The 27,127-nt window shown below is 49.7% G+C and overlaps 2 protein-coding genes across 3 annotated transcripts in view; both read right to left on the reverse strand.

Annotated features, from left to right (window-relative positions):
* Positions 1-27,127, reverse strand: part of ANO9 (anoctamin 9) — a 769,113-nt gene that overhangs the window by 646,030 nt on the left and 95,956 nt on the right. The window lies entirely within an intron of this gene.
* TSSC4 (tumor suppressing subtransferable candidate 4) overlaps positions 22,319-27,127 on the reverse strand; it is a 100,768-nt gene continuing 95,959 nt past the window's right edge. The window contains exon 3 of the mRNA XM_078682731.1: positions 22,319-23,738. Coding sequence (XP_078538857.1) covers positions 22,675-23,670 — 996 coding nt within the window. The 5' untranslated portion in view covers positions 23,671-23,738 and the 3' untranslated portion in view covers positions 22,319-22,674. The remainder of the gene's footprint in view (positions 23,739-27,127) is intronic.

A 27,127-nucleotide genomic window follows, 5' to 3' on the forward strand; every position in this document is an offset into this window, starting at 1 on the left:
GCCCCTCAAGGTGTGCTCTAAAGGGTGATGCTGAAAAACTTAGCCGTGACTGTTTTTATATATTAAGACAGCACAGCCGCTTAAGTGTTGAGCATTGCCTTCTGCCTGCAAGCCACCAGACCGTTGCATTGTGGGACTTACAGTTTCATGTTTAATCCTGCAAGTGCGGGCTCTAGAATAAGAGCCCGCCAAGAGATTGTGCCTAAAAAAGCAAGCCCTGGGCAGCGTTGGATTGGTAACGGGGGCATTCGGGCAATGCCCGAGGGGCCGGGGTCAGAGTTCCAGCTGAGGGCTGCTTTTGAGCAGCCTGGGGGCCGATTTGGGCGGTGTCTCTGTTGTTCGACTATACCGCCAGTGGCCCAGTGGGTGTCCGAGTGGCCTTTCTGGAGGGAGATGGGCACTCATTATCTCCCGTATAGCAGCAACAGGTAGAGGTGTCACCCCTTTTCTTTCGCTGAGCCTCCCATTAATGTAGGCATACAGAGCGGGGCAGAGGGCCTGAGCAGAAGTGGCCTCACTTGTTTTAAGGTGTGTTTCACTAGTGTATACTGATGCATGCATTTTTTCCCACGCCCCCCCCCCCCCTTGTTTTATGTAAAATTACGCTGAAAGCAGTGATTTGAGGGAAGGCATTATGCAAATGTGGGACGATTTTTTATGCGTGCCCGGGCCGATTTTTAATCCCAATCCAACCCTGGCCCTGGGTTAGCACATCCGATGGGCATTTCTTTCTGCTGGCCTTGTTTCTGATTTCTGCTTTTTAGCAGAACTCGGGGCTTCCTGGACAGCCATCCCCTGGCCTCGTTAATACAGTCATGTTCCGGTAATCTGGTCCTCGTTTAACTTCAGAGAGTGTTCCATGTGTGCTGATATCCTGAAAACAATCGAAGCTCTCAAGGAAAATGTATGCAGTTTGCAACAAATGGACAGGTATCCATTACTTCATTACTTCATTTACAAGACGCTGTTATAAGTAACATCAGCTTAACTGTGCGGCCCATTCCGATCGCGGGTGCGGTCATGACGGCCCCCAGCCGTCATCAGCACACAAGCACTGTAATGCATGACGGCTGGGGGCCGTCATCAGCATGCAAGGGGTTAAACATTGCACTGCACGTCACGCCACAGTCTCCACGCGGAAGGAACCTACAATGAAGTCTAAATCTCTAACAATCTCTTATACATGGAAACGCAGAGGTAGGCCTCAGAAAAAATCTGTTCTTGTGTCAGCCTACGAAGGTGGGGTGAATTATTTTTTTTTTCCTATTAAGCACCGCTTCACGGACACCCGCGCTCGGATTATTTATATATTTCTTAACTTTAACAGCGAGCGCGGCGCCCGCTTCAAGGACACCGCGCTCAGTGTTAAAGTTAAGAAATATATAAAGAACCCACGCGCAAACACATACCCCAATGCAGGGCCCACACACACTCATTATATATACACAAACACTAACATACACTGACTCACCACTACAGGCCACACACACACACACACAAGGACAAGGACAAACATATACAGGGGCAGACACTGCTGCAGGCCACAAACACCCATCATACACACACATACACGCACATCGGGGGCAGACACCGCTGCAGGCCGCACACACTCATCTCACACACAGAGCCACAGACACCACTGCAGGCCGCACGCACTCATCACACACACACAGGAGCTGACACCACTGCAGGCCTCGCGCCCTTATTACACATACACACAGAGGCCTGCACTCTTCACTCCAAGGCGCTCTGGACATTGCAGACAGGCAGAGAGAGTCTGCGGCTCAGTGACGCCACACCTCAGTCACCCTGCCACACATAGCATGTGGCCCCCGATGTATTAATCCCCCTCACTGGGTCACTGTGGGGTAGTACGGGCCGGGCACAACACCTGGTTTGTGTTATGTGAGGCAGCAGCATGCAGCACTGCACAAACACAATAATCATGTATATAGCATGGAGAGCTGTACTTTAGCGCCGAGGCAGCACTAGTATCACTCAGCAGTCAGCACTATTAAAACAAGCATTAAGGTGTTCATTTAAATAAACGGCCTAACATAGATCAGTGGGTTGGTGCGCTTGCTACACTGATTAAAGTCGAATCGGAGGCTCTTAGGTTCACAAGAGTTTGGATCACTCTTAATGCTAATTAGGCACTGTAAAAATAAGATAACGATGATGACGACCCCCCATATCATCATTCCAAAATGGAAAAGAGGTGTCTTTAAATTAAAGAATATTACAGAATTAAACACCAAAACATCTGTTCACAAAAATGGCAAGGGTAGCGGTTGCAACATCACTTACCGTTTGACCCCTGGTAACACGACGGGTTGGACCCCTTGTCCCACCTGTAGACCCTTGACACCCTTCATTTCCCTGCTCAGGGTTAAAGCACTTTGTGAGAAATACACAAAGTAAACGTGTCTCATAGAGAGCTCCGTTTGCCTTTTGTTCCTGCTTGTCCTTTCACAGTGACCTCAATCCGCTGGACTGTAGCACGGGAAGCAGCATTCAGACACCAGCCTCTTGAGAGAATCGCTCATGTCTGTCCTCTGAGAGTGTTCTCAAGTCGCTGGAGCAAGGAGTCTGCACAAACCTCCGGGGCGGATCGCTGGTGCGCGTCTTCGATGGCCGCCTGGGTAGGGACAGCTTCTTAAGCGCCCCAGGAGTCAAAGTAAAAGCACTCCCCACGCTCGGCCGGCGGAGCCCTGTGTTACTACGGCCCATTCCAGAAAGCACTACCTCGGCCCCCAAAGCCCCATTGCTACGCCACAGGGCCCGCTCCCTGCAGGAGGCAACGCCCGCGGGACGCCGCTCCCGGCCGCAGAGCGCGAGAGTGGACCGGGGAAAAGGGGCCCGGGACCCGGAATTCCAGGCACGGAGGCGGCAGCCATCGGGGGAGGGCAGAGATTCACATCGGATTACAAGCCTCTGATGACGGGGTCGGATGAAACGGGGTGGGCACGGGAAGGGGCTGAAGCTGGGCTCCTAAAACAGTGCAGCGCTGCAGCTGTACTTTAGTATGAGAGTGCACCGGGGAAAAGGGGCCTGGAGCCCGGGATTTCAGGCACGGGGTCGTCAGCCATCCGGGGAGAGCAGAGATTCACTGCAGATTACAAGCCTCTGATGATGGGGTCGGCTGAAACGGAGGCGGGCACGGGAAGGGGCTGAAGCACCACCATCTTTCTCCGAGGTGATGCAGAAATGCCTCGGAGAAACGCAGCCTCATTTTGGGATTCAGGGGCGTGTTTTTCTTTCTCTCTCTTCCCATTGGCTGGAAGGTAAAATTCCAGCCAATGGGAAGAGGAGAGAAAGAAAAGAGAAAGAAAGTAAAAAACACCCCCCCGAATCCCAAAAAGACGGGGCTTTAACGGAGTAACGCCCCTCTCCGTTTAGGAAGCCAGCCAATGGAGAAGAGAGGCGGGTTCAAGCCCCACTCTGGAAAACATCAGTTCTCCCCAGCGAGACTGCGCAAGCGCAGCCTTCGCTAGGCGGAGACCTGAAAAAGGGAAAATCCACTGAAACTCATCAGTTGCAACGCTGACCATAACCACACCATGCTTAGAATACCCCTTTGCTGAAGGCCCATGGGACAAAAGGTTGGCTATCAAAAGCTATAACTAAGGGGAAACATCTGCAATATGGTATTCCTACCAAGGGCCAGTGGGGATGGCCTGCCACAGTTAATGAACAACCAACAGCAACCAATGGTACTGAAAACCTGCGTCCAACACCTCATCTTCATTGGGAGTATTATGCCTTGAAGCTGTCAAGCCCAGTATTACTTACTTTTCTATTATGCGGTCAGATGCTACTGCACACACAGACAGTGACCAATAGAAGGCACGAGGTCCACCAGTACTTAAAATGTGCTGGCATTCTGACAAAGAAAACAACCCTGTGGGACAGCGATCTACAGAAAGAGGTGGGAAACCTGAAGGGATTCCATTAGTGGGAACTACTGGGCTAGACACACTAAGGGGAATTTGGAGAAACAGGCCCTGATTGCGTTTGTGGACCTGCAGACCGAATACAGTATGGCAGACACTGAAAGGTTTTGCTACCTACAGCTGAGGCACGCACTCCAGAGACATATCATTAATGGCGTACACACCAGTAGAGGATAGGCTTCTTCTGGACAACCTGATAGCAAAGGCCATCTCTCTGACATACAAGAAGATAGTATTTAACTCCCTAGAATCCCTGAGGCAGTTGAGAGAGGCTTGGGATGCCAAATTGGGACTTCTGGAGGACGAGGACTGGGCAGAGGCACTGCAGAGTTCTAGGGAGGTGGTGAATAGGTCTCGCTTCAGGCTAGTAGAACTAAGAATCATTTATGTATAAACTAGGATGAAGTAACTCCGACAAGTGTGCAATGGGCTGTGGGTACGAGGGGCCATTTTTCCATGTACCGCGGAGTGCCCATCCATCCTGGAGTATTGGGAAGATATTGCAAAGGTTATAGTGGAGCTTACGGGACTAGTGGTCTCTTGGGAGGCAAAATGGATCTGTGTTACAGGCAAAGAGGCGTGCCCTACGTATCAGAAGAGTGGGTTCATGCTGTCTGCAATAATGGCAAAGAGGAACATAGCCAGGGCCTGGGGTGTAGACCTCTTGCCAAGCCCGATGGCCTGGAAACGAGGCCTAGACTAGTGTAGCCAGGATGAGAAAGTTATATATCAAAGCAGGCGCTGCCCAAGGAAATGGGAGGTTTGGGGAAAGTGGGAGGAATACAGATGGAATTGGCTGGGTTGCCCAGAGGCCGGGAATGATCCCCCTGCTCTTCGGTGCACTATCTCAAGTTGATCTGGGTGGGGAGCTCCTTTAAAGATCCCTGCCTATGGGTATTTTGGTGCTCAAGATCCAATGGCTGTTGGCGTGTCAAACCCTGTATTCAATGTATGAATGATAAAATCATGCACTGTGGGGGCGTGGCTTGCCCAGCCAAGATGGTAGACGCACTCTAAGAGTGCTCCGGAACCCCTCCACCATCCGCCCGTAATTCCATTCTGCAACGAGCCATTGGGACCCGTCTCTTCATCCCTACCTGGCCTGGTGTCCTGACGGGGTGTCCGGAGGTGTGGATCCTTGTGCTGGCACCCCCTGAAGCGGCAGACCGGCCCGCCCAGTGTTGCAGACAAAATGGCGGCTCCCGGTCCGTAAATGCAGCGCTGGCCGCTCCCTGCCATCCTCCTTGGGAAGCGGTGCCCGGCCCCAGAGCTGAGGGGCTCTCCGACGCTGGCCCCCGGGTCCGCCGTGGTCAGTGGACGGATTTGTTGCTGGACTCTGTTCAGGGCTCCCCTCGCTGTCTCCTGTGTGCGGTTGCTGGAGCCCGGCCCACCGGTGGGGCGGCCGGTTCATTGCGGGCGGCCGGAAGAAGTGGAGACGGATGCTGTCGCCCCCCTCTACATACCAGAGTGCTTCGTGGAAGCCTGGAGCCGCACTGCCGCGGGCGGCGCAACGATTGGTGCCTGGGGTTACCGAGCCCGCCCGTGCCTCAGCCCTCTGGTGGAGTGTCCAGGAGAGTGGCTACCGTGTCGGACGGCAGGGTCTGTGGAGTGCAACATCGGGCCTCGGGCGAAATGAAGAGCTGCAGGCGTCTGTGAACCTGAGGGGAGGCACGCATTGGAGTGGGTGAGTCCTGGCGGCGGTGGAGTCCAGGGACAGTTGATTTGGGGCCCCCGCGCGCGCACAGGCAGTCACCGTTGGGTGGGGCCAACCCTGTGAGGTCCCTCTCATAGCCCGGCTGGTGCACTGCTAGAGCCACCTCCCCTTCTGAGCTGGCAGGTCCCTGATACCGCACTTTGCCGTGTGGCGGCCATTGGGTTGAGGTTGGCCTGGCGCTCCATATCGGCTGCAGTACCGAGCGGCGGTGAACTCACGGCGGATCATCCGTTGCCTTGGTGGCTGCGGGTAGGCCCGGGGGACTGCGTTGGATTGGGCATGGTGAAGGGTCCTCCCTGCCCTATTGCTACATCCTGATTTCCCCCCGCCCAGGCCGCATCAACACCTGAGGACCTACTGTTGGGGCATTCGCCCGCCGCACTCACCGAGCGGCACCGGTTAGGCTACCTGGGAGGGCTAGCTGGCCCACACTTGGGGTGCTGGGCAGGGGCCTTGGGAGTTGGTCCCCTCCCATACGCCGTCGCACCTAGAAAACTTGACTCTGGCACCGTGGCGACTTGTCATCAGAATTGCAAGGCCCACGGCCTCGACCAGAGGGGCCCTGCCGGTGGCCTTGGGGCCTGGCCTGTGGTCGCCTTTCCATTAACCCTCCGGAGCCGCGAATATAGTCTCGCGCAGCAGATCTCGTGGGGCTCCCGGTCACCCCTTGGGCCGCCCCCACATCCCTGGGGCAATTGAGCACATCAGTCCCCCGTCCGGGACCCGGTGCCCTTCTTGACTCTCCTCATCTGATGTAATTCTTGCCCTGGCGGATCATCTGTGGCTCTAGCGGAGGGGATCTAGCCTGCGGCCCTTGGTCGCGACCCTTCCTTCCGGCTCCTCTACGCCAGCTGCACCTCTTGAGAGGCGGTCTGGGCTGTCCCGGGTCGTCACATCGGCTGCCTGCACTCCTCGGCTCCCTGGGTTGTCTCTCTTACTTCACCGGCCCTCCAGTGTGGGGTCCGACTGGGGAGTCCTTGAGAACCCATCCCTTCCGGGGGCTGGCCATGGGCAGAACGAATAGATCAACGAAGGTCCCTGCCACCCAGACGAAAATGGACCGCTTCACCACCCCGGAGGGGGGCCACTGGGGGGGTGGCTGGGCAGGAGGCTCCTCCGTCCGCCAAACTGGCTGCCATCCTCCAGGCCATCCACACGTCCCAGACCTCGATGGAGGGCAAAATTGCAGAAGTGAGAGTGGACATGACTCATCAGGCAGGACCTTCGCAATAGCGAATTGCCGGATTAAAGAAACTGAATCCAGGATCTCCTCTGTGGAGGGTGACGTGCAGCAACTTAAGGGGCAGGCGGCCCGTCTTGAGTCCCATACTCAGGAGTTGCACTGTCGGGCGGAGGACGCTGAAAACAAGTCTATACGCAACAAGCTCCCCCTGGTGGGCTTTCCAGAGGGAGTGGAACAGGGTGGTAACGGTGGACTTCTTGGAGAGGTGGCTAGGTCGCGGGTCCCCGGGGGATCCCTATGCCCTTGGTTTGCAATCGAGTGGGCTCACCGGTCCCTGGCCCCCAAGCCAATGCCGGGTGACCCGCCCCGCCCGATCATAATGCGGGTTCTTAACTTTAAGGATCGAGATATCATCTTGTCTGAAGCCCGCAAACAACAACGGCTCCTCCACGAAAATTGCGCCAGTATGATCTTCCCAGACTATACCCGTGAGGTCCAGGGCCAGCGTAGCTCTTTTGGAGAGGCCAAGCAAAAGTTGAGGGCGCTTAACATTCAGTATCGGCTCCTCTTCCCGGCTCGCCTGTGGGTGGTCTTCTCAAACAAGACACTGTTTTTGACAGCCCAGCGGAGGCTTGGACTTGGGTGACGGAGGAGCGCCCTCTGCGGGCTGAGGGCGGGGTGCCCTGGGTGGAGGGGGTGGGCTCGGGCGCTCCGCGCCTTCTGCTCCTCGGCCCCCATGTAATCGATCCCGCAGGCACCGGGACCGGAGGCGGGCCCACTCAGACTCCCCGCCAGGTCAACAGCCACCCCAGGTCGGAGAGGGAGCACTGACTGGGAGGCGCTCTGGGTCCTTTGGCCGATTGGACGGTGGAGATGCAGAATCCCGGCCCTCCGCGATTGACCTCCCAGACACGGACCTCTCCTGTAGCCCGATGCTTTTGAGGGACCCTGCTCGAGCAGGTCTCTGCCCGCGGGCGTTGCTCTGTGGCCGGCGCTTTGGCCCAGATCTGTTTCTAACTTCCTGATGGTCTTTGTAAACCTGCATCCGATCACGAGGAGGGGTCCTCCACGCTTCCTTATTCCCAGGCGTTTTAGTTTGGTTGTTTGCCCAGTGTACTAGGGTGTTGTTTACTAGGGGGTCGACAGATGCTTCTGTTTCTGAAGTGTAGGGCAGGAGGGGGTGGGGGGGGGGAGGGGGCGGAGGGGGTTTGGGAACATTTTTCCCTGGACGTTATGCTTTTTTGTTGGTTTTAGTTTCAGCTACCATGGAATGACACAGGTTACCAGTGGGAAGGATGGGTGCACCCCCGCAGCAAGCGAACGCACACATCACCGCGGGCTCCTAAGCCCGTTTGTATACCCAAAGTCACGCGCTCAGCTTTGATCAGGGCACGCCTACCATGAATGATAACACTTCCTCTATGGCGTTTATCCACGTGTTGTCGTGGAATGTCAACGGTCTGCTAGACCGGCACACATGCACAGCGGTCTTAAAGTATGCGCAGCGCCTCCGATATACTCATGCTTCAAGAAACGCATCTCTTAGGAAACTGCTGCCCTTTCTTAGCTCGCTATGGCTATGATAAGGTATGGCACACCGGCTTCTCTAGGGGCTCACAAGGGGTTGCCATCCTCCTGAGGTGCACATTGCCCTTTGTCCTATCCCAAGTGGTACATGATCCTCAAGGCTCCTCTGTGACGATTTGCGGATCGCTGGCTGGTTCCCCTCTCACACTCATGTCGGTATATGCCCCTCCCTCCATGCTCGCGCCCACACTTGCGCACACTGCTGCCCCGATAAATAACGTGCCCGCTGGCAACATGATAATTGCGGGTGATTTTAATATAGTCCTGGCCCCGGCTCTCGACACAACTGGACCTCCATCTGCCGCCTGGGTGGCGAGTGTGAAACAACTGAAAAACTGGTCTGAGTCTCTGGGGCTCTGCGATGCATGGCGCACATGGCATCCGCGCAGCACCAGATTTACACATACCTCCGCGGCTCACCACACCCAAGCGCGCATAGATGCCATCTTTGTCCCTGCGCCTGACTGTTCTATGATTCTTGACGTCTGCATCCTGCCCAGAGGTATTTCTGACCATTCCCCGATACTCCTTAGCACAGGAGCCCGCCAAAAATGGAGCATGAACACTTGGACAACGACTTCAAGCAGGCGGTGGGGAAAGAGCTTACACAATATTTTGCTACCAACGAGGCCTCGGTTGCTTCCCCGGGCATCCTATGGGAGGCAGGAAAGGCGACCATACGAGGTATCGCAAAAGGGCAACTTAAGATCCAGAGGCAGTCACAGTTGCAGGAGACCTCCAAGGAAGCGCCGGCGCTTCACTTGGAACAGCTACTATCCACGTCGGTGGACGCCGCCCAGATTCGACAATTAGCCCTCATCCGGGACGACATTAAACAATTGTCCAAGCTCCTCTGGAGGTCTTCGATTGCAAGAGTTTACGGGTGGGGGGACAAGAACAGCACGATCTTGCAGATTGGCCACATATCCCAGGGCGAATCGTATCATCCCAGAGGAGGTGGATGGACTCTGGCATGGGGCTTGGCTCCAGGAGGTTAGTGGACTACAGGGGCTTAAAACCTGGGACCTTATTGGTATCTGCCAGCTAGGGGACGTATGGGCCATGGGCCACATGCTGTCCTTCCAGGAGCTCCAAACTCGCTACATCCTACACTCATCCCAGTTTTATAAATATTTGCAACTAAGACATGCCCTCCATATGCACATTACGGGTGAAATGAGGCTCCCCGAATATAGCCCCACTGAGGCTCAGACGATGCTGGTGGACTTGGGTAAGGGAGGGGTCTCCCGCATTTATCGCCCCCTAGTTAACAACACCCCCAAATCCCTAGATAGGTTGAGGGATCAATGGGTGGGGCCCCTTGATGAGTTGGACTGCCGTGATGCCTTATGGCCCCCAGAATGGTCACTGTCTCCGCCAAACTCAATCCTATTCAGCTCTACTACTTACACGCTGCATACCTCACTCCCTTGCGTCTGTATCCAGCGGGTTTGCGGCCAGACGCGTCATGCGCGCGATGCAACCATGCTCAGCCGACTTCCTCCACATGGTTTGGTCGTGCCCCCGTTTGGGACAGTTCTGGGGATCTATTGAAGCGGAGCTAACGGATGTGCTGGGAGGCTCCCCATGATCCACGTCACTCTTTGTTGGGGATTACTGATGGGCTGGCAAGTTCTTTTTTAATATGGCTATGATAGTGGCCAAGCGGGACATAGCGGCGGCCTGGACAGGCCCTGATCCACTGGCCCTGGAGAGGTGGCGTAGAGGGGTGGACTGGTGCGCGACCCTGGAGAAAGCCCTTTACAAAGCCAAGGGGTGTGTTAAGAATTATCGCAGAGTGGGGGAAGCAGTGGCGTAACGAAACTTTAGGGGGCCCCCCTGCAAACTACATGGAGGGGGCCCCCCTCCCATCCTCCGTGCCAGTCTAGAGCTCTCAGGCCAGCGACCCGCCATACTGCAGGGGATGCAGGGCTATTGTTACGCCACTGTCACCAATACAGCCGTTATAAGCAACACTGGATGGTGGAGTTAAAGGTTGGGCTTATTCTGCCAGCAGGCTATCATAGGTGGTGGTCCATTCATTACAGGGTCCCTGCCATCAGTACGCCAGGGAAGTTTGCCCAATTTTAGGTGGGTTTCCTGATGCAGACTCCTGTCATGATATACAACATCGGGGCCCACTCATCGTTCAGTTTTGACAAAAGTGCATCCACTGGTCCTTCTCGTTTCCGTTTTAAAACATTAGACAAAGCGACAATGCAGTATTTCAAAAGCAGATGTAACTAGAAAGAGCACATTTTGATAATACATTTTTATTAGTAGACAATAGCAATCTTAAGAGGCATTGCAAAGCTCCATACACACTGTGACCCCAATTCCATCACAGTCTCTCTCTCTCTCTCTCTCAATGAGTCAGTCTCTCTCTCTGTGTATTCAGTCTCTCTCGGTCAGACAGTCAGTCAGTCTGTCAGTCTCTCTCTCTCTCTCTGTCAGTCTGTTTGTCATTCGGTCTCTCTCTCTGTGTCAGTCTATCTATCTCTCTCTTTCTGTCAGTCTCTCTCAGTCAGTCTCTCTCTCTCTGTCAGTTTCTCAGCCAGTCAGTCTCTCCGTCAGTCAGTATTCAGACTCTGAGTCAGTCAGTCTCTACTCTTGCTCCACTCTATCTCTCTCTCCATTCTTTCTCTCAACTCTGTCCACTCTATCTCCACTGTCTCTCTCCACTGTCTCTCTCTCTACTCTCTCTCTCACTCTACTCTCTCTCCACTGTATCTCTCTCCAGTGTCTCTCCCTCCACTGTCTCTCTCTCCACTGTCTCTCCACTGTCTCTCTCTCCACTGCCTCTCACTCTCTCTACTCTCTCTCCCTTCTCTCTCTCTACTCTCTCTCCACTCTCTCTCTACTCTCTCTCCACTGTCTCTACACTGTCTCCCTCTCCACTGTCTCTCTCTCCACTGTCTCTCTCCACTCTCTCTCTCTCTCTCCACTGGCTCTCTCTCCACTGTCTTTCCACTCTCTCTCCACTCTCACTCCACTCTCACTCCTCTCACTCTCCACCCTCTCTCTCTCCACCCTCTCAACGCTCTCTCTCTCCACTCTCTCTCTTGCTCCACTCTCTCCCTTGCTCCACTCTCTCTCTTGCTCCACTCTCTCTCTTGCTCCACTCTCTCTCTTGCTCCACTCTCTCTCTTGCTCCACTCTCTCTCTTGCTCCACTCTCTCTCTTGCTCCACTCTCTCTCTCTTGCTCCACTCTCTCTCTTGCTCCTCTCTCTCTTGCTCCACTCTCTCTCTTGCTCCACTCTCTCTCGCTCCTCTCTCTCTCACTCGACTCTCTCTCTCACACCACTCTCTCTCTCTCACACCACTCTCTCTCTCACACCACTCTCACTCCACTCTCTCTCTCTCACTCCACTCTCTCTCTCACTCCACTCTCTCTCTCACTCCACTCTCTCACTCCACTCTCTCACTCCACTCTCTCACTCCACTCTATCTCTCACTCCACTCACTCTCTCTCTCACTCCACTCTCTCTCACTCCACTCTCTCTCACACTACTCTCTCTCACACCACTCTCTCTCTCTCACTCCTCTCTCTCACTCCACTCTCTCTCTCTCTCTCACTCCACTCTCTCTCTCACTCCAGTCTCTCTCTCACTCCACTCTCTCTCTCACTCCACTCTCTCTCTCACTCCGCTCTCTCTCTCACTCCACTCTCTCTCTCACAAAGTAGTGTGCGTTGCCATGGGCGTCCGCAGAAATGTTTCCGAGGGGGGGCACTTTTTTACTTCATCACCATCCCCCTTGCACTCTTCTCCCCTCTACCTTGCACCCTTCTCGCCCTCTCCCTTGCACCCTTCTCGCCCTCCCCCTTGCACCCTTCTCCGCCTTGCACCCTTCTCTGCTCTGCCTTGCACCCTTCTCCCCTCTGCCTTGCACCCTTCTCCCCTATGCCTTTCACCCTTCTCCCCTCTGCCTTGCACCCTTCTCTCCTCCACCTTGCACACTTCTACCCTCCGCCTTGCACCCTTTTCTTCTCCACCATGCACCCTTCTCCCCTCTACCTTGCACCCTTCTCCTCTCTACCTTGCACCCTTCTCCCCTCTGCCTTGAACCCTTCTCCCCTCTGCCTTGCACCCTTCTCCCCTCTGCCTTGCACCCTTCTCCTATCTACCTTGCACCCTTCTCCCCTCCGCCTTGCACCCATCTCCCCTCCGCCTTGCATCCATCTCCTCTCCGCCTTGCACCCTTCTCCTCTCTACCTTGCACCCTTCTCCCCTCCGCCTTGCACCCATCTCCTCTCCGCCTTGCACCCTTCTCCTCTCCACCTTGCACCCTTCTCCTCTCCACCTTGCACCCTTCTCCCCTCTGCCTTGCACCCTTCTCCCCTCTGCCTTGCACCCTTCTCCCCTCTGCCTTGCACCCTTCTCCCCTCTGCCTTGCACCCTTCTCCCCTCTGCCTTGCACCCTTCTCCCCTCTGCCTTGCACCCTTCTCCCCTCTGCCTTGCACCCTTCTCCTCTCTGCCTTGCACCCTTCTCCCCTCCGCCTTTCACCCATCTCCTCTCCGCCTTTCACCCATCTCCTCTCTGCCTTGCACCCTTCTCCTCTCTACCTTGCACCCTTCTCCCCTATGCCTTGCACCCTTCTCGGCCCCCCCTTGCACTCCCCTGTGGGCGCCCACATGGTGCTTCTAACAAGAGTGCTTACCTGAGGGCACCATTTTGCTGCCTCATCCCTTCTCATATGAGATTTGCCCTGGAGAATGCTCTCTCTGGGGGCCCCCACTCCCACCCTTGTCAGGGTCCCGAGCAGTGCTCTGTGCTGCCTCCTGCTCTCTCTCTGTGGCCCCCACCACGTCCTGGTCAGGGTCCCGAGCAGTGCTCTGTGCTGCCTCCTCTCTCTCTCTCTCTCTCTCTCTCTGTGGCCCCCGTTCTTGTCAGGGTCCTGAGCAGTGCTCTGTGCTGCCTCCTCTCTCTCTGGGGCCCCCAGCCCCCGTCCATGTCAGGGTCTTGAGCAGTGCTCTGTGCTGCCTCCTCTCTCTCTGGGGCCCCCAGCCCCTGTCCGGGTCCTGAGCAGTGCTCTGTGCTGCCTCCTCCTCTCTCTCTCTGGGACCCCCCCTCCTTGTCAGGGTCCTGAGCAGTGCTCTGGGCTGCCTCTTGCTCTCTCTCAGGGCCCCCCCTCCCTCCTTGTCAGGGACCCGAGCAGTGCTCTGTGCTGCCTCCTGCCCTCTCTGCCTCCCCACCTCCTTGTAGGGTCCCAAGCAGTGCTCTGTGCTGCCTCCTACTCTCTGGGACCCTCAGCCCGCGTCCTTGTCAGGGTCCTGAGCAGTGCTCTGTGCTGCCTCCTGCTCTCTGGGGCCCCCACACTCCCCCCGTCCTTGTCAGGGTCCCGAGCAGTGCTCTGTGCTGCAGCCTGCTCTTTCTCTGCCCCCCCCCCTTCCTTGTCAGGGTCCCGAGCAGTGCTCTGTGCTGCCTTCTGCTCTCTCTGCCCTCCCCCTCCTTGTCAGGGTCCTGAGCAGTGCTCTGTGCTGCCTCCTACTCTCTGGGGCCCCCACCCCCATTCTTGTCCTTGGCTCTTCTCAGAGGAGCAGAGCCCTGTGGGGAATGAGGTCTCTGGGCCCCACCCCCATCCTCTTTCCGGGCCTGGCATCCCTGACTGAAGAGAAAAAATGTATGTTGATACTTTGTTTCTCTTCAGTCAGAGGGAGTGGGCGAGGGGCTCAGAGCAGGCTGCAGACAGCCTGCACCTGCTTTAGAGGGAGAGAGGCTTGTTTTAGCGCAAGCCTCTCTCACAGCTCTCACTGAAGAGCTGAGGGGGGGCCGGGGCCCCCTTCAATTACTGAAGGGAGTGGGCCCCACCCGCACCGCGTGGCCTGCCGGGGCGTTTGTTATGCCCCTAGGGGGAAGTGGTTGGGGAATGTGGGGGGTCCTGATTAACCGGGTTCCAAATCCCGTCCATGTAATTTTTATGGGGTTCGTGATTGGGGGTTACATTGCTTTTGTGAATGGATTCGATATTGTGATTTCCGTCTATTGGCTGAATTGTTGTACGTGTTTTAAAATCAATAAAATTGTTTTTCAAAAAAATCATGCACTATAACTGAGAAAAACGTTGAATAAACATTTTTTTTAAACTATCACAATTGAGAAAGCATCACACGAGTATACTGGATGAAAGAAGAAATCTAATGAAGGTCAGCCTTTAAACCACATCAAAAAATGCAACCAGGCAAGAGAAAACATCTCTGCACTGCGTGTGACAAAGGCTTTTCTACAAAGGCCCATCTATGATCACATAAGGCTAAACACAGGACTGAAGCCCCTTTGCTGTAGTGAGTGTGAAAAAAGCTTTAATAACCAATCACTTCTTGAGTGTCACCATAGAATCCACACAGGAGTAAAAACCTTTACTTTGCTGTGAGTGTGAGAAGAGCTTTATTCAACATAAGGATCTGCAGCGGCACCTGAGAATCCACACAGGAATAAAACCCTTTCAGTGCACTGAGTGTTGTAAGAGTTTTACTCTAAAACAACTCCTCAGTATCACTTGCGCATTCACACAAGGGTGAGGTCCTTTCTTTGCACCGAGTGTGAGAAGAGCTTTGCTCAAAAGATTTATCTTGAGTACCACATTAGAACCCACACAGGAGAGAAGCCCTATCATTGTACTGAGTGTGAGAAGAGCTTTACTCAACATTGTGATCTTCAAAGTCATCTTACAATCCACACAGGCTATAAGCCCTTTGCCTGCACTGTGTGAGAAGAGCTTCACTCAACATTGTGTTCTTCAACATAATCTTAGAATCCACACCAGAGAAAAGCCTGTTCAATGCACTGAGTGTGAGAGGAGCTTTACTCAACAGTGTGATCTTCAACATCATTTTGGAAATCCAGAGGTGATAATCTCTTTTCCTGCACAGTGAGTATGAGAAGAGCTTTATCCTAGAGGTATAGCTAGCATGCCACCTTAGATTCACACAGGAGAGAAACCCTTTCACTGCACTGAGTGTAGAAAAATCTATAATCAACATATAATCTTCAATGCCATCTGAGAATCCATGCTGGGATGGAGCCCTTGCACTGCAGTGTGAAAAGAGATTTACTCAGCACTGTAATCTTCAGTCACCTAACCCTCGGCCATACAAGGGTGAAGCCATTTTCCTGCATATACAGTCAGAGAGCTTTAATTGAAAAGTACATCTTAGATGCTGCACCAAGCGTGGAAAGACTTTTACTTGAATGTCAAGTTCATATTGTCAACGTCAACTGTCAAAAAAAATTATCCTGTGAGGGAGAAGATATTTACTTGAAGGAAATATCAAAAGCATCTGTTCTGTTACTCTGCATGTTTCAACCCAAAGTGCTTGTTCTATCTCAACACATCAAAAGACCAGTTGATTGTGTATTTTCAGACCAGTCATAATGGTAAGAGGCCCTACCTACATGGTTCTACATTGCTGCCCTATTCTTCATGTTGTTATGCATATAGAATTTCCATGCTGCCCACTTACATGTAAAATAAACTAACACTGTGGTGCAGAGGAAATATGGAGAAAAAAAACTACAATCTGATGCCTTTTCTCTGAGCTTTACTCAACATAATCTACAGCAGCACCTTGGAATCCACACTGGAGTGGAGTCCTTTTCTTCCACTGAATGCGGCAGGGGATTCAGTACAAATACACTTCTTCAGCATCATCAAATAACCTAGGCAAAGTTGAATAACTTTAACCTACACTGACCCTGAGAAGAGCTTTTTTCCCCAACAGATTTGTCAACTCTGGTGTCACCTACGAATCTATACAGGCAGTGAGGCCCTCTCAATTCACTAAGTGTGACAAAAGCTTTACTCAACAAAATAACCTTCAACAGGATTGATACCGCTTTCTTGCACTGGGCGTGAAAAGGGCCTAGTTCAAAACTGTGATCTACAATGTCACATAAGAATCCACACAGGGCTGAAACCCTTTCCTGCATTAGAATCCACAAAGGGATGAACCCCTTTCCTGCACTGGAATCCACACAGGAGTGAACCCTTTCACTGCACAAAGTGTCAGAAGAGTTTTACTCTCAGTTCAACTCTTCAGTGCCATTTGCAAATTCGCACAAGGGTGAGGCATTTTCCTTGCAGTGAGTGTGAGGAGACCTACCCCCAGTATCGTGGCCTTCGATGCTACTTGAGATCGCATACAGGGTAAAACCATTTTCTTGCATCAAGTGTGAGAATAGTCCTACTACAAAACTCAAATCTTCAGGATAACCTCAGAATCCACACAGTAAAACCCTTTTTCTGCAGGCAGTGTGAAAAGAGATTTTTTCAACTTTCACATCCTCCACATCAACTGAGGAAAAAATGGTTCTTTTTCTTTCAGTGAGAAGAGATTTACATAAAGGGAACATCTGAAGCATCTGTTCCGTTTTGGTATTTAGCCTGCTCAATTCTCAATTGTTTGTCTTAACCTAACAAAGTTAAAGACCTGTTCATTGGGTAGTCACACCTGAAATGGTGGTTCGATAGATCCTAAATACATGAAATTCCTATTCAGTTCCCCATAGGTGCACTACTCTGTTTTGAATTTCTTCATGTCTACTCTGCAGTTTTACTTAAACGTAAAGCACACTAATAAGGTTTGGTGCAACTGAGCTAAACCAATGTACAATAAAATGAGTCTGAAAAGCCCCAAAATTATATATATATATATATAATATGAATTCTTCGTTCTGAATGAGAAACTAATCAGCAAGAAACAAAAGAGAGGGAGGACTATAAACGGGGTACGTCCCTTTCCCCTGAGTAATACTCAAAAACAACGTGGACGGACCCACTGGTGAAGCCTTAAACAAGGACGACTCTGCTATACATATTGGAGTGCCAGGAACCAACAGGGTTTTTAAGAAGAACCCTCACCAACCAACCTAGTTGGTGGCATACTTCATCATCGGATTCCCAGCTGGGCAGCCAAATGCAGCCCAGCTGTGCTTCGACGCCTGAATTACAGCAGAGTAGATTTTGTTTTTTGTGTGAAGGGTGCTCCTTGCTGACAAAGGTTTTATTCTCAGCGGCACAGGACATGTTTTAAAGAAAACAGGGGGATAAAGTGAAGACTGGCAATTGGTCTTCGTTATCCATCAGGTACTGGCCGACATGTTTCAGCCTCATGAAACAATTTAGAGGCTTTCTTCAGGACCATACAACGTGACAAAATGGGGCTTTGGCAAAAATAAGCCATATGTATTTTTTCAGCACACATGCTAAGGTGTGCTGTGCATGCAGTGGTATAACCGTACTTACGGACCCACCGTCTGGTTTGAAACCTGTAATAAAAAAACACAACATGAAGGACACACACAACGTATATAGAGATAGTTAAAACTGCTCCATTTTGGTTCATCATTCTTTTGCTTGTGGTGCGTTTGTCTTATCATTAGCACTCCTTGAGTCCTTCAATCATATGTGCCATCAGTCATACAGGCGACATGAAACATACACCTAGTGTATGCAAACCCATGTATTGTGGTTCGGTGCTAGCATGCATGTCTTGTATTGTTGAAGCTATTTTAGCATGAAAGTCACTTATCTAGGTGAGCGTAGCGTAATCATTTGTGCTTGAATGGAGTGGCCTGGCCATGGTGAATTGATATTATATTATCTAAATGAATGGCGGCCAAAGTGCAATTTGTAGGCATTACCTTGGGATAGGTGCGTATATATCCAGTCTCACGCAGAATTAAAAACTTTCATAATGTCACAAAGAAAGAGAAACCATAATTACACAAGCTACGTGTTTGTAGTAGCTTTCATAGATCCTGGAAGGGGCGGTGCCTGGAGCCAAACAATATGAGGGAGACAATGGTAGCATTAGAAATGTGGTCCAGGCATGCAGTATTGAGTAAAGTTACTGCCAGGTAGTGTTCGAACAGAATGGCATTTTAGGTTAGGCAAGGCACTCGTTAACGAGTAGCACTTAAATCAGGCATGGTTTGTAGGGAAAACTTAACTTCATCAAGACTGGTCGCCCACGCTTCTCACCTACTCCGGTCTTCTCGGGATATCAACGATACCAGAGGCCGGAGACGTCTCGTTTTGAAGCTGGTTTACCTGCAGTAGTTGGGGCGTGGTCGCGTTCCCAGGCATAACCGAGTCATCGCGTGAGCGTAGGACGTAGGGTTTCGTGTACTCGAGCACTAGAGCGCACAATACTGTTTAACTCAACTCAGTTGTGGAATTATTATTATTAAATCGGTTTTGTACAGCGCACGGTTACCCTGGAGCATCCCAGCGCTTTGCCAAACAGAGTATTATTACGAACAGAGAGGGGCATAGAAGATTAGCAGAAACAGAGAGGGGCATAGAAGATTAGCAGCCGCCCGGAAGTGGGGTTTCTGATACCTCTATCGCAGACATCTCCCCTAATGCTATGGTCGTTTAGCATGAATTATGGTGTGATTGTGAAAATAACAACCATATTATGAAAAATTCGGAATATGTGGTTCTGCAGCCAATTTTGTCACGTAGCATCTGTCCAGTAAATAAATGTGGGTTGAGAAATGGGGGTTATTATACCGTGTTACACTTAATCATTACTGACAGCCAGGTTTTTAGGTGTTAGCGTATCTCACATAATGGTGTTAGCGGATTTTAACAAGTTATGGTAATTATATCATTACAGAGTACGATATTTTGAGAAATGAAGTACAGAACATGGGGTGGTCATGATGTATACGCCAGGTTTAACATGCCTCACATAATGGTAATATGGAGATAGTTGTGCGGATTATAACCACTAATTGTTAGACAAAGGTATTTATACAAAAGTATTATAGAAAGATTCGTAGTGGTGTGTACGTCACAGATGGCGTGCCAACAGAAATGTCGTAATAGAGATAGTTGTGGCCAATTTCCGATTTAAAAGGGAAAAGTATAGTACCAAAGTGCCAGATCTAAATGGCAGCTGGTGCCACAGGGGTGTTTCCTATAGTGTTAAGGCTTATCATAAAGTATAAGCTGTGTACACGGAGTGTGTGGTTGGACTCTCTTATGGGGGTTTACTCAGGGAGTTCCATGGAATATTGTCATTCAGTCCATTTATATGCATGGACAAACGGTAGAGCCACCGTTGTTCCTTCTCTAGCAGGCGGCTTTGAAGGTTGGCGGTGTTTGACTCCAGCTGTTCTATCACCACCCAACTCATGTCATTGGTGGTGTGCCCCACTTCAGCGAAGTGGTCGGTTATCCGTGTGGTGTTGCGTTTACAATGGATATTGCTCTGGTGAATGTTAAGTTGGGGTCACATCCATTGATCCACACAAGAAATGTGTGTAGAGTGTCTTACGGACCTTCCCATATAAGGAAGACGTTGTCAATGTACCTTTTGTAGAATTTGATGTTAGCTGAAAAAGGCATAATGGAAATTGAGGAGATGTGTTTTTTCGAAGTTGGAAGACATAGAGCCCTGCCACACTAGGGGCGAAGGTGCTCCCCATTGATGTGCCGTATGTTTGCAGAAAGAGGTCACCTTTGAACTTGAAAAAGTTGTCCTTAAGCACTTGTTCCGCGCATTGTAGCACAAAGGATTTGGGAGTGTTATAATCTCATGTTGTTGAATCCAATGATAGTTTTACTTTCAGAGTGTCATCTTGGGGGGGTTGATATAGAGCTCTCTGTCCAAGCTAATCAGAAATAACGTATCGGGTTGAAGATAAGTGTTTTGATTTGTCCTAGCAGGTCATTTGTATTTTTGAGATAGGTAGAAGTTGTCTGCACAAATGGTTTAAGGAATAAATCACAGAAAAGTGAAAGGGGTTTGAGCAATGACACAATGTCCGAAACTATTGGGCAGCCTGGTGGTGGATTTCAGTTTTTATATATTTTGGGGATTGTGTAAAAATACAGGATCTTGCCTATACTGGTGGTCAAAAATTGGGCTTCCTGTTAACTGATTCTGCCCGTGGATTCAGCATCTTCTACTAGGTCCTTTATTCTGGCTTTTAGACTTTCAATGGGATCTTGCTCCAACCGCTTGTAATACTTAGTATCACTTTGTAATCGTCTGCATTTTGCTTGGTAGACTTTATTTTGTAGTACTATTCCTCCGCCTTTGTCTGCTGGTTTTATGATGATCTTCTCATTGGATTTTAGGGTCTGTAGTGCATCAAATTATCTGCTGCTAGTGTTTTTGAATTGTGGTTCTTCCTTGGTTGATTCAATTTCATAGAAGACAGCTCGATCAAATGTGGTAATTTCTACTGGTATGGTGTTATGAGGAGGAATGAATGTGGATTTGGGCTTGAGCCTAGTACCTCCCTGGCCCTCGCTTACATATTTTGTTGGCTGGTTTTGAAAATAAGCTTTTAGCTTTAGTTTGCGAAAAAAATTCTGCCAGTTCGCAATGTAGTTTTCATTTGTCAAGTCTGGCAATGGGGACAAAGCCTAGACCTAAGTCTTGACCTCCAGTCTTGGTGAATGTATAATAGTTTGAACCTTGTTTACTAGAAACACGCCTCTAAGTCAAATTCTCAAAAACTGAAATACTCACGTGAGTCCTAGAAAAACCACACCAGGTGATAGCCTTTAGTGATATTTAGTGAAGTGAAAAACCGAGGTGTGATCATGGACTTGAACCTCTCATTCCAATCCCAAATCAATAAAGCAACAAGAGACTCATTCTGTTAAAATGAGAACACGTTTGGTACCTTCTCATACCTTGGCTTCAAATGTAGGATTCAGGCTTCCCAAACCCTGTTGATATCCTGTCTAGAATATGCAAATGGTCTCTATATTGGAATCTCTATTCAATCCACCAGCAAACTGCAGATAATACAGAACATAAAAGCCAGACAAATCCTTAATCTGAGCAGATAGGCCAACATCAACCTCACTGATTATCCGTGACAAAATGAATATCTTTAAAAGTTCTTTGCATTGCAGATTGTGTGAGTCATGGAATGAAACCAACCACTCTAATACACAAACTGCGGATATAAAACCAAAGGTGAAACCTCAGATCAAGGATGCCCCCCAATCACTGGGAATCCTACCCTTATAAACATTTTCATAAATAGATAAATGAAAACACTGAGTTGGAAACGTATTTTCAGTAGCACCATGAAAGGTTTGAAAGAAGAGAATAAGAAGTCTCAACAATCATGGAGAACTAAATAACAAAAGAAATTCCTGGCTTTCAGTGAAAGCAGGACCCCACCTGACTGAGGCCACAACATGTTAATGGTTCATATATGCTGCTTCTGATCTTATCCTTGAACTCTTTTGCTTACAAAGGAGCGTACATGACAAGTTTGGAACACATTCTACTGACCAGAAACAAGACAAAAAAAAGAACGCCAATTTATGACATTTTAACCAACACCTTTCTCCTACAAAACAAACTAGTGGGAACATTCTAACAGCGCTTTGGAGCCTCGGCAAAAAAGAAAAATAGTACTATAGACATATCTACAATACAATAAAATAAAAAGTCAAAAGGGACAGAAATAGAGTAAACACCCCAACCAAAAAAGCAGTTCCCAGAGACCTTTTTAAGGGGGAAAAAGAAAATCGGGTAAACAACTGCCAGGGTGGGGCTTTTAAGTGAGCGAGTGCACTTTTGTAGGCGCTATAGTAATTTCCACATGTTTTGTCTATGGCTTGTCTGATAAAGAACGAAACCCAAAAAAGCAGCAATCCGAAGACTCAGGGTTATCTGCATGCATGTTTAGTCTGTCATTGAAATAATATATTCATTGGGGACATCTACCTCGCAACAAAGGGATTTTCTAGCATGCTAAAACTATAAAAGATCTCAGGCTATAAAAGCAACTGCCACACGCAGTCCACCTTTCTGGTCATAATGGAGCAGCTGTCAGCCATTTATTCATTCACAGTCTCTCTTGAGAAAACGAACGAGGATTCAAATTAGTACACGAATAATTAACACAGTCAATTTATTTTGTTTAATACCATTCTTTTCCCTATATGCAAATGAAAACATAACCAGGGAGTACATAAAAACAGTGACTCCAGCTAGGTTATTGCCTTGACTGACCCACATATGCGAATCACTGGATTCCTTTCAAATAACAGAACTTTAAACAGTCGTTGCAGTCTTGTGAACTTTACCCTTTTGCAGTCTTGTGAACTTTACCCTTTAAATGGAAGACAATGTGCCATAGACAGAGCATATCAATGAAAAAACAGCAAAGACCACCCACAAGTGCATGAAAACACTTAGCTGGGCACACCTGCACAAACAGGGAACACACTCCTACCCATTACTCCAAACTCATTTAGGGCGAGTCCTCACCCTCTGTGAAAGATAACCTGGATCGGATGTTCTTTTTTATCCTTTTTTTGTTGCCATGGAAACCCAGGTCTAGGCTGGACCCTTTGTCCGGGGCACTGTCAGCACCAGACACATCTAGCTCCTTCGAATCTTCCAGCTTCATTTTGAGGTTACCAGGGCTCTCCTTTTCCAACTCCTCTTCTTCATCCTCGCCCCATTCAGTGGCTATTTTGGTCACCTCAAGCTCCAAGACTGGTTTGGACTTTTTCTGGTCTTTTTGCCCTTCATCATAGCTTTTCTTATGGCTCTCGCTCTTAATAGGCTTGGCAAATAAGATTCTTCCAGCCCCACTGCTGGAAGTGTCCTGGTTGAAAGCTGGGGTGAACCCGACAGGTGGAATTGGGATCTTCTCTGCTACCTTTCTTCTTCGAATGTCCTCAATGAAGTTCTCAGCTACCAAGGAGTTAGTCCTGTCGCTGCACTCTGCTACCTCCTCCAGGCTGTATTTGGTCCAACGCTCAGGGTGAGCGACGTAATCAGGGACAGAGCTCTTCAGCCTGGCCTGCTGGGCAGTGACACTACCTGGGCTCCGGATAGAAAGACCAGGAGACAGCGGAAGCTTGAAATTCCATTCAGGAACTGTGTTCTTAAATGATACAGTCTTATTTGCAGGTTTTGCTGTTCCTTCCAAGCTATCAAATATGCTCTGACTGCGCATGTTGAATGTTGAGCTCATACCCTTTAAGTGAAAGGGTTGGACAGGAGTCTTCTGCCTGCTACTTAAAACACTGTGAGGCTGCAAACCACCTAGCAAATGGGGCTCAGCCCCTTCCTCCTCTGTGGACAGTGTGTTCCCTTCAGGATATTCAGCTAATCCTGTATCTGGGTCAGGGTCTGAGTCACTGAGAGAATCTGCATCTGTAGAAAGCGTGGTTACGTAATCAGTGGCCCTCCCTGCCACAATGTCTTGCACGGAATCCCCATCACCCTTTTCATCCATCTTCACTTGTCAGTGGTGTCAGCAACGGCACTGAACAGAGACTTCCAGATGTCTAAGGAGTTCAAGGCCTGAGGACAGAGAAAGGAAAGAAGGCCATTTGACAGTGAACCAAAAACACACAGGCAAAAGCAGCCAGCAAAGCAAAACACTCTATAAATACAGAGATGAACAGCAAGACCAAACCAGGGCATTCACAACCACCTCCTTCTAAAATTCTACCGCCTTCAACAAGATAACTTGTAGCTTTAGGGCTTGAACTGCTGCACATGTTAAATCCCATGCAATGGTTAAGATCTACATACCACATTGCTTTCTGGAACAAAAACAGACTGTTATATCCAAAATGTGGTTATAAGGTACTGAAGACTAAACAGACAGCACTTTTTATATATTTACATCAGGTGCTATATAACATGTAAACAAAGTTTACTTCACTAAATTGCACCTATTTATCAAAGCAAATTTCATTTGGGGAAAAGGAGCCAAAGTAGAGATGCCTAGCGATAAATGGATTGGTGAATCTGTTTTTTTTAATCCAGGTAGCACTTTTGCAGGTGGCAACTTACGTGTCACAGTGCCATTGTTTGACAACGCCCTTCAAACTGATACCCTTATAACAATTCATAATTAAAATACAGAAAGTCTGTTGTGATGCTTAACCTTGCATGCTATGATAAAATCCATTAACTTAACAATGCACTGTCTCTCTGTTTAAAACTGTAAGATATGAGGTGTTCTAAGGGCGGAAGATGGTAGACACATTTTGAGAAAGATCTGCAAAGCTGATCTAATCCTCCACCACCCTTGCTAACTCAGCAAAGGAGATGGCGCTAGCACTCCCTACCAGGTGTCTGAGGACTACAGCGCCAGGTCGTGGGCCTCTGGGGTTTGCGAGAAGGTGATAACAGCCTAGACGGAGCGGGCCTGAGAAGACTCAAGCCTCAGAGCCTGAAAGGCTCTGCTTGTGGGATGATCCTCGAGGAGTGAGGAGGTTTTTGGATGGGAGGAGAATAACCTATCCCCAAGGAAGTGCCCTAGCAGGAGCCACAGAGCACTGCACCATGGCCGACTGGCCTCCAGCAGAGGGCTGTGCTTGGGGCGCCCCTGAGCTCGCCAGGCTTCTAGAAGTGAGCGTGGCCTCTGTGGTGAGGGAAATGCGTTCACACTGCAAGAGAACTAGAGAAACAGTTGGCCGAGCGATGATTGAAGTAGCTATAGGTGGAACCTACTTGACTGCCTCCTAGCACCAACGGAGACCTGAGACAAGAAGCAAGATCCAGAGGAGGCACCGAAGGACCCTGCAGCTGAGGTCATTGCAGTCATTTAGCAGTGCTTTCCGTTGTGAGAATAAATACAAGGATTTAGAAAATGTATGTTTGCCTGACTACTCCACGGCGGAGAGGAAGCCTCCTCCCCCTCACCTTGGAGGGCTTGGATTAGGCTCCACTTTGTACTGTGAGGTGAGACTTCCTTATCCCCTAGTGCTAACTGGATTACTGATGGTGCTGATCAGTTGTATCCCTGGCATTTGCCTGCCAAACATGTTGAATGGTGACTATCCTTATTCCCAGACAAAAGTTTCTCCTAGCCACCATGGGGAAGACCAAGAAGCAACACCAGTGAGCAGCGCAAAACTGACAAATACACCATGCTCGTGGTAGGGGCATCGAGTTGCAAGATCTAGACCATCACCACAGATCATAAAGATGTATTACTTAACCCCGAAGAATTTTTCTATACCTTTTGTGAACACTAACTGCCCTTGAAAATAGAATTCAAAGGGTCGGGATTGAGGTTGGCCTCCTGTTACAGGAGCTAAAAACATAACGTGGAATTCCCAGCAAATCTTGATCCTATAATGGCAGTGCATATTCTGGTGGTGAAGACAACATTATATGGTATGTATGGAGCCTTTCCTGAGTTTTGAATTGGTTTTGGGATCTGTCTGGGTTGGCAATATAATTTTTCTGTTTACACAGGCTCTTTTCAATGCTCTTTTTATGCAACTCCCTCTTTTGATAGTTATGAAGTTGTGTAGGGGTATGCGGTTTCACTTCCGGAAGAATAGGGGGGTAGGGGAGGAGGTAGTTGCGACAGGGGTTAATACTAGATTAGCAGACGTTCACAGTCCTACCAGTCCAAAGGCACATATGATCCCCCACATGACACTTAGACAAGATATATATACAATGATCGCATGGAACATCAACAGCCTCAAAAACAAGATTAAGGCAGTGGGGGAAGTCTTTCACTACATTAAAAGATATTCCCAGCAGGATATACGTCTACAAGCAGTTCATCTGTTGGGTACTAACTGTAGTTTCCAGACCTGTCGGGTATATTCGAGGGCATACCATTCCAGACACACTAGTGACTCTCGAGGATGGAAAAACTTTACTTTGCTCCTGCTGCAAACATAATGTGTGTGGCTGGTGTCTGTATCCTACCCCACACCCTCTTTGATCATCGTCGGTAGAATTCCAAATCAAAGCCCTAGGCGTGAAACAGAGGGGGACATGGCCATTGAGTGCTTAGTGGCTCTGTGATATAGATTTTTTTTTAAACAGATTTTATTTGCCAAACTAACACATATGACGCAGATCTCTGAACACCAGAGACAACTGCCGCATTAAAGATGCACAAATTTACTTTGACAGTTTTACATATTTTAAAGACAGAAGAATATGAAAGGCAATACAAATAAAATCAACCCCACCAAACAACCAACCTCCCCCAACCTCTCCACCCCCTGGCGTACCGTCCCCCTGCTCCGGTGCAACACAGCACTAAATCAAAATGCCATTGGTCAACACAAGAGAACACCTAGCCCATCTTCCACAACATCATGATCTGCCGAGGAATTGTGGGCAACCCATCAAGTAATGCTAATAACGGGGGAAACCCATAACAATAGACTCGGGAGAGGGGGGGATCACACTGGGTCTCGATTTCGGTCCACCGCGGCGGTTCGGACTTCAACAATAGGGATCTCCAAGCCCATGCAAAAGTCTATGCTATTTTTCCAAGCCGATACTGAGGAAGCTACTGACGCCTTCCAGGTTCTAGCTACTCTTCGCCAAGGTAAAACCTAGGAGCAAGAGATGACGCTTGTAAATATTGCCCCCGATGCCTTCCGTCACATGTAGGAGGACTAACTTTGGCGAGCTAGGGAGTTCGCACCACAGCACCTCGGAAAGAGAGGCCAGAACTCCCCTCCAGAATAGTGCTAACGCAGTGCAATGTCATATAGTATGCAGCAGGGTCCCCTTCTCATGTTTGCAATGGAGACAAACAGGGAAAGCCACCAAGCCCGCCCTCTAGAGCCAAACCCTGGTATAACACACCCAATGAAGGTATTTAAATTGAATAAGCAGCAGCCTCATTGCAATAGCCGCCCCATGCGGGGAAGCCAAAGCTTCTGTCCAGTCCTCCGCCTCCATCTGACCCAGATCTCCCT

The sequence above is a fragment of the Lissotriton helveticus genome, chromosome 3_1, assembly GCF_964261635.1.
Source record: "Lissotriton helveticus chromosome 3_1, aLisHel1.1, whole genome shotgun sequence".
Lineage (NCBI taxonomy): Eukaryota > Metazoa > Chordata > Amphibia > Caudata > Salamandridae > Lissotriton > Lissotriton helveticus.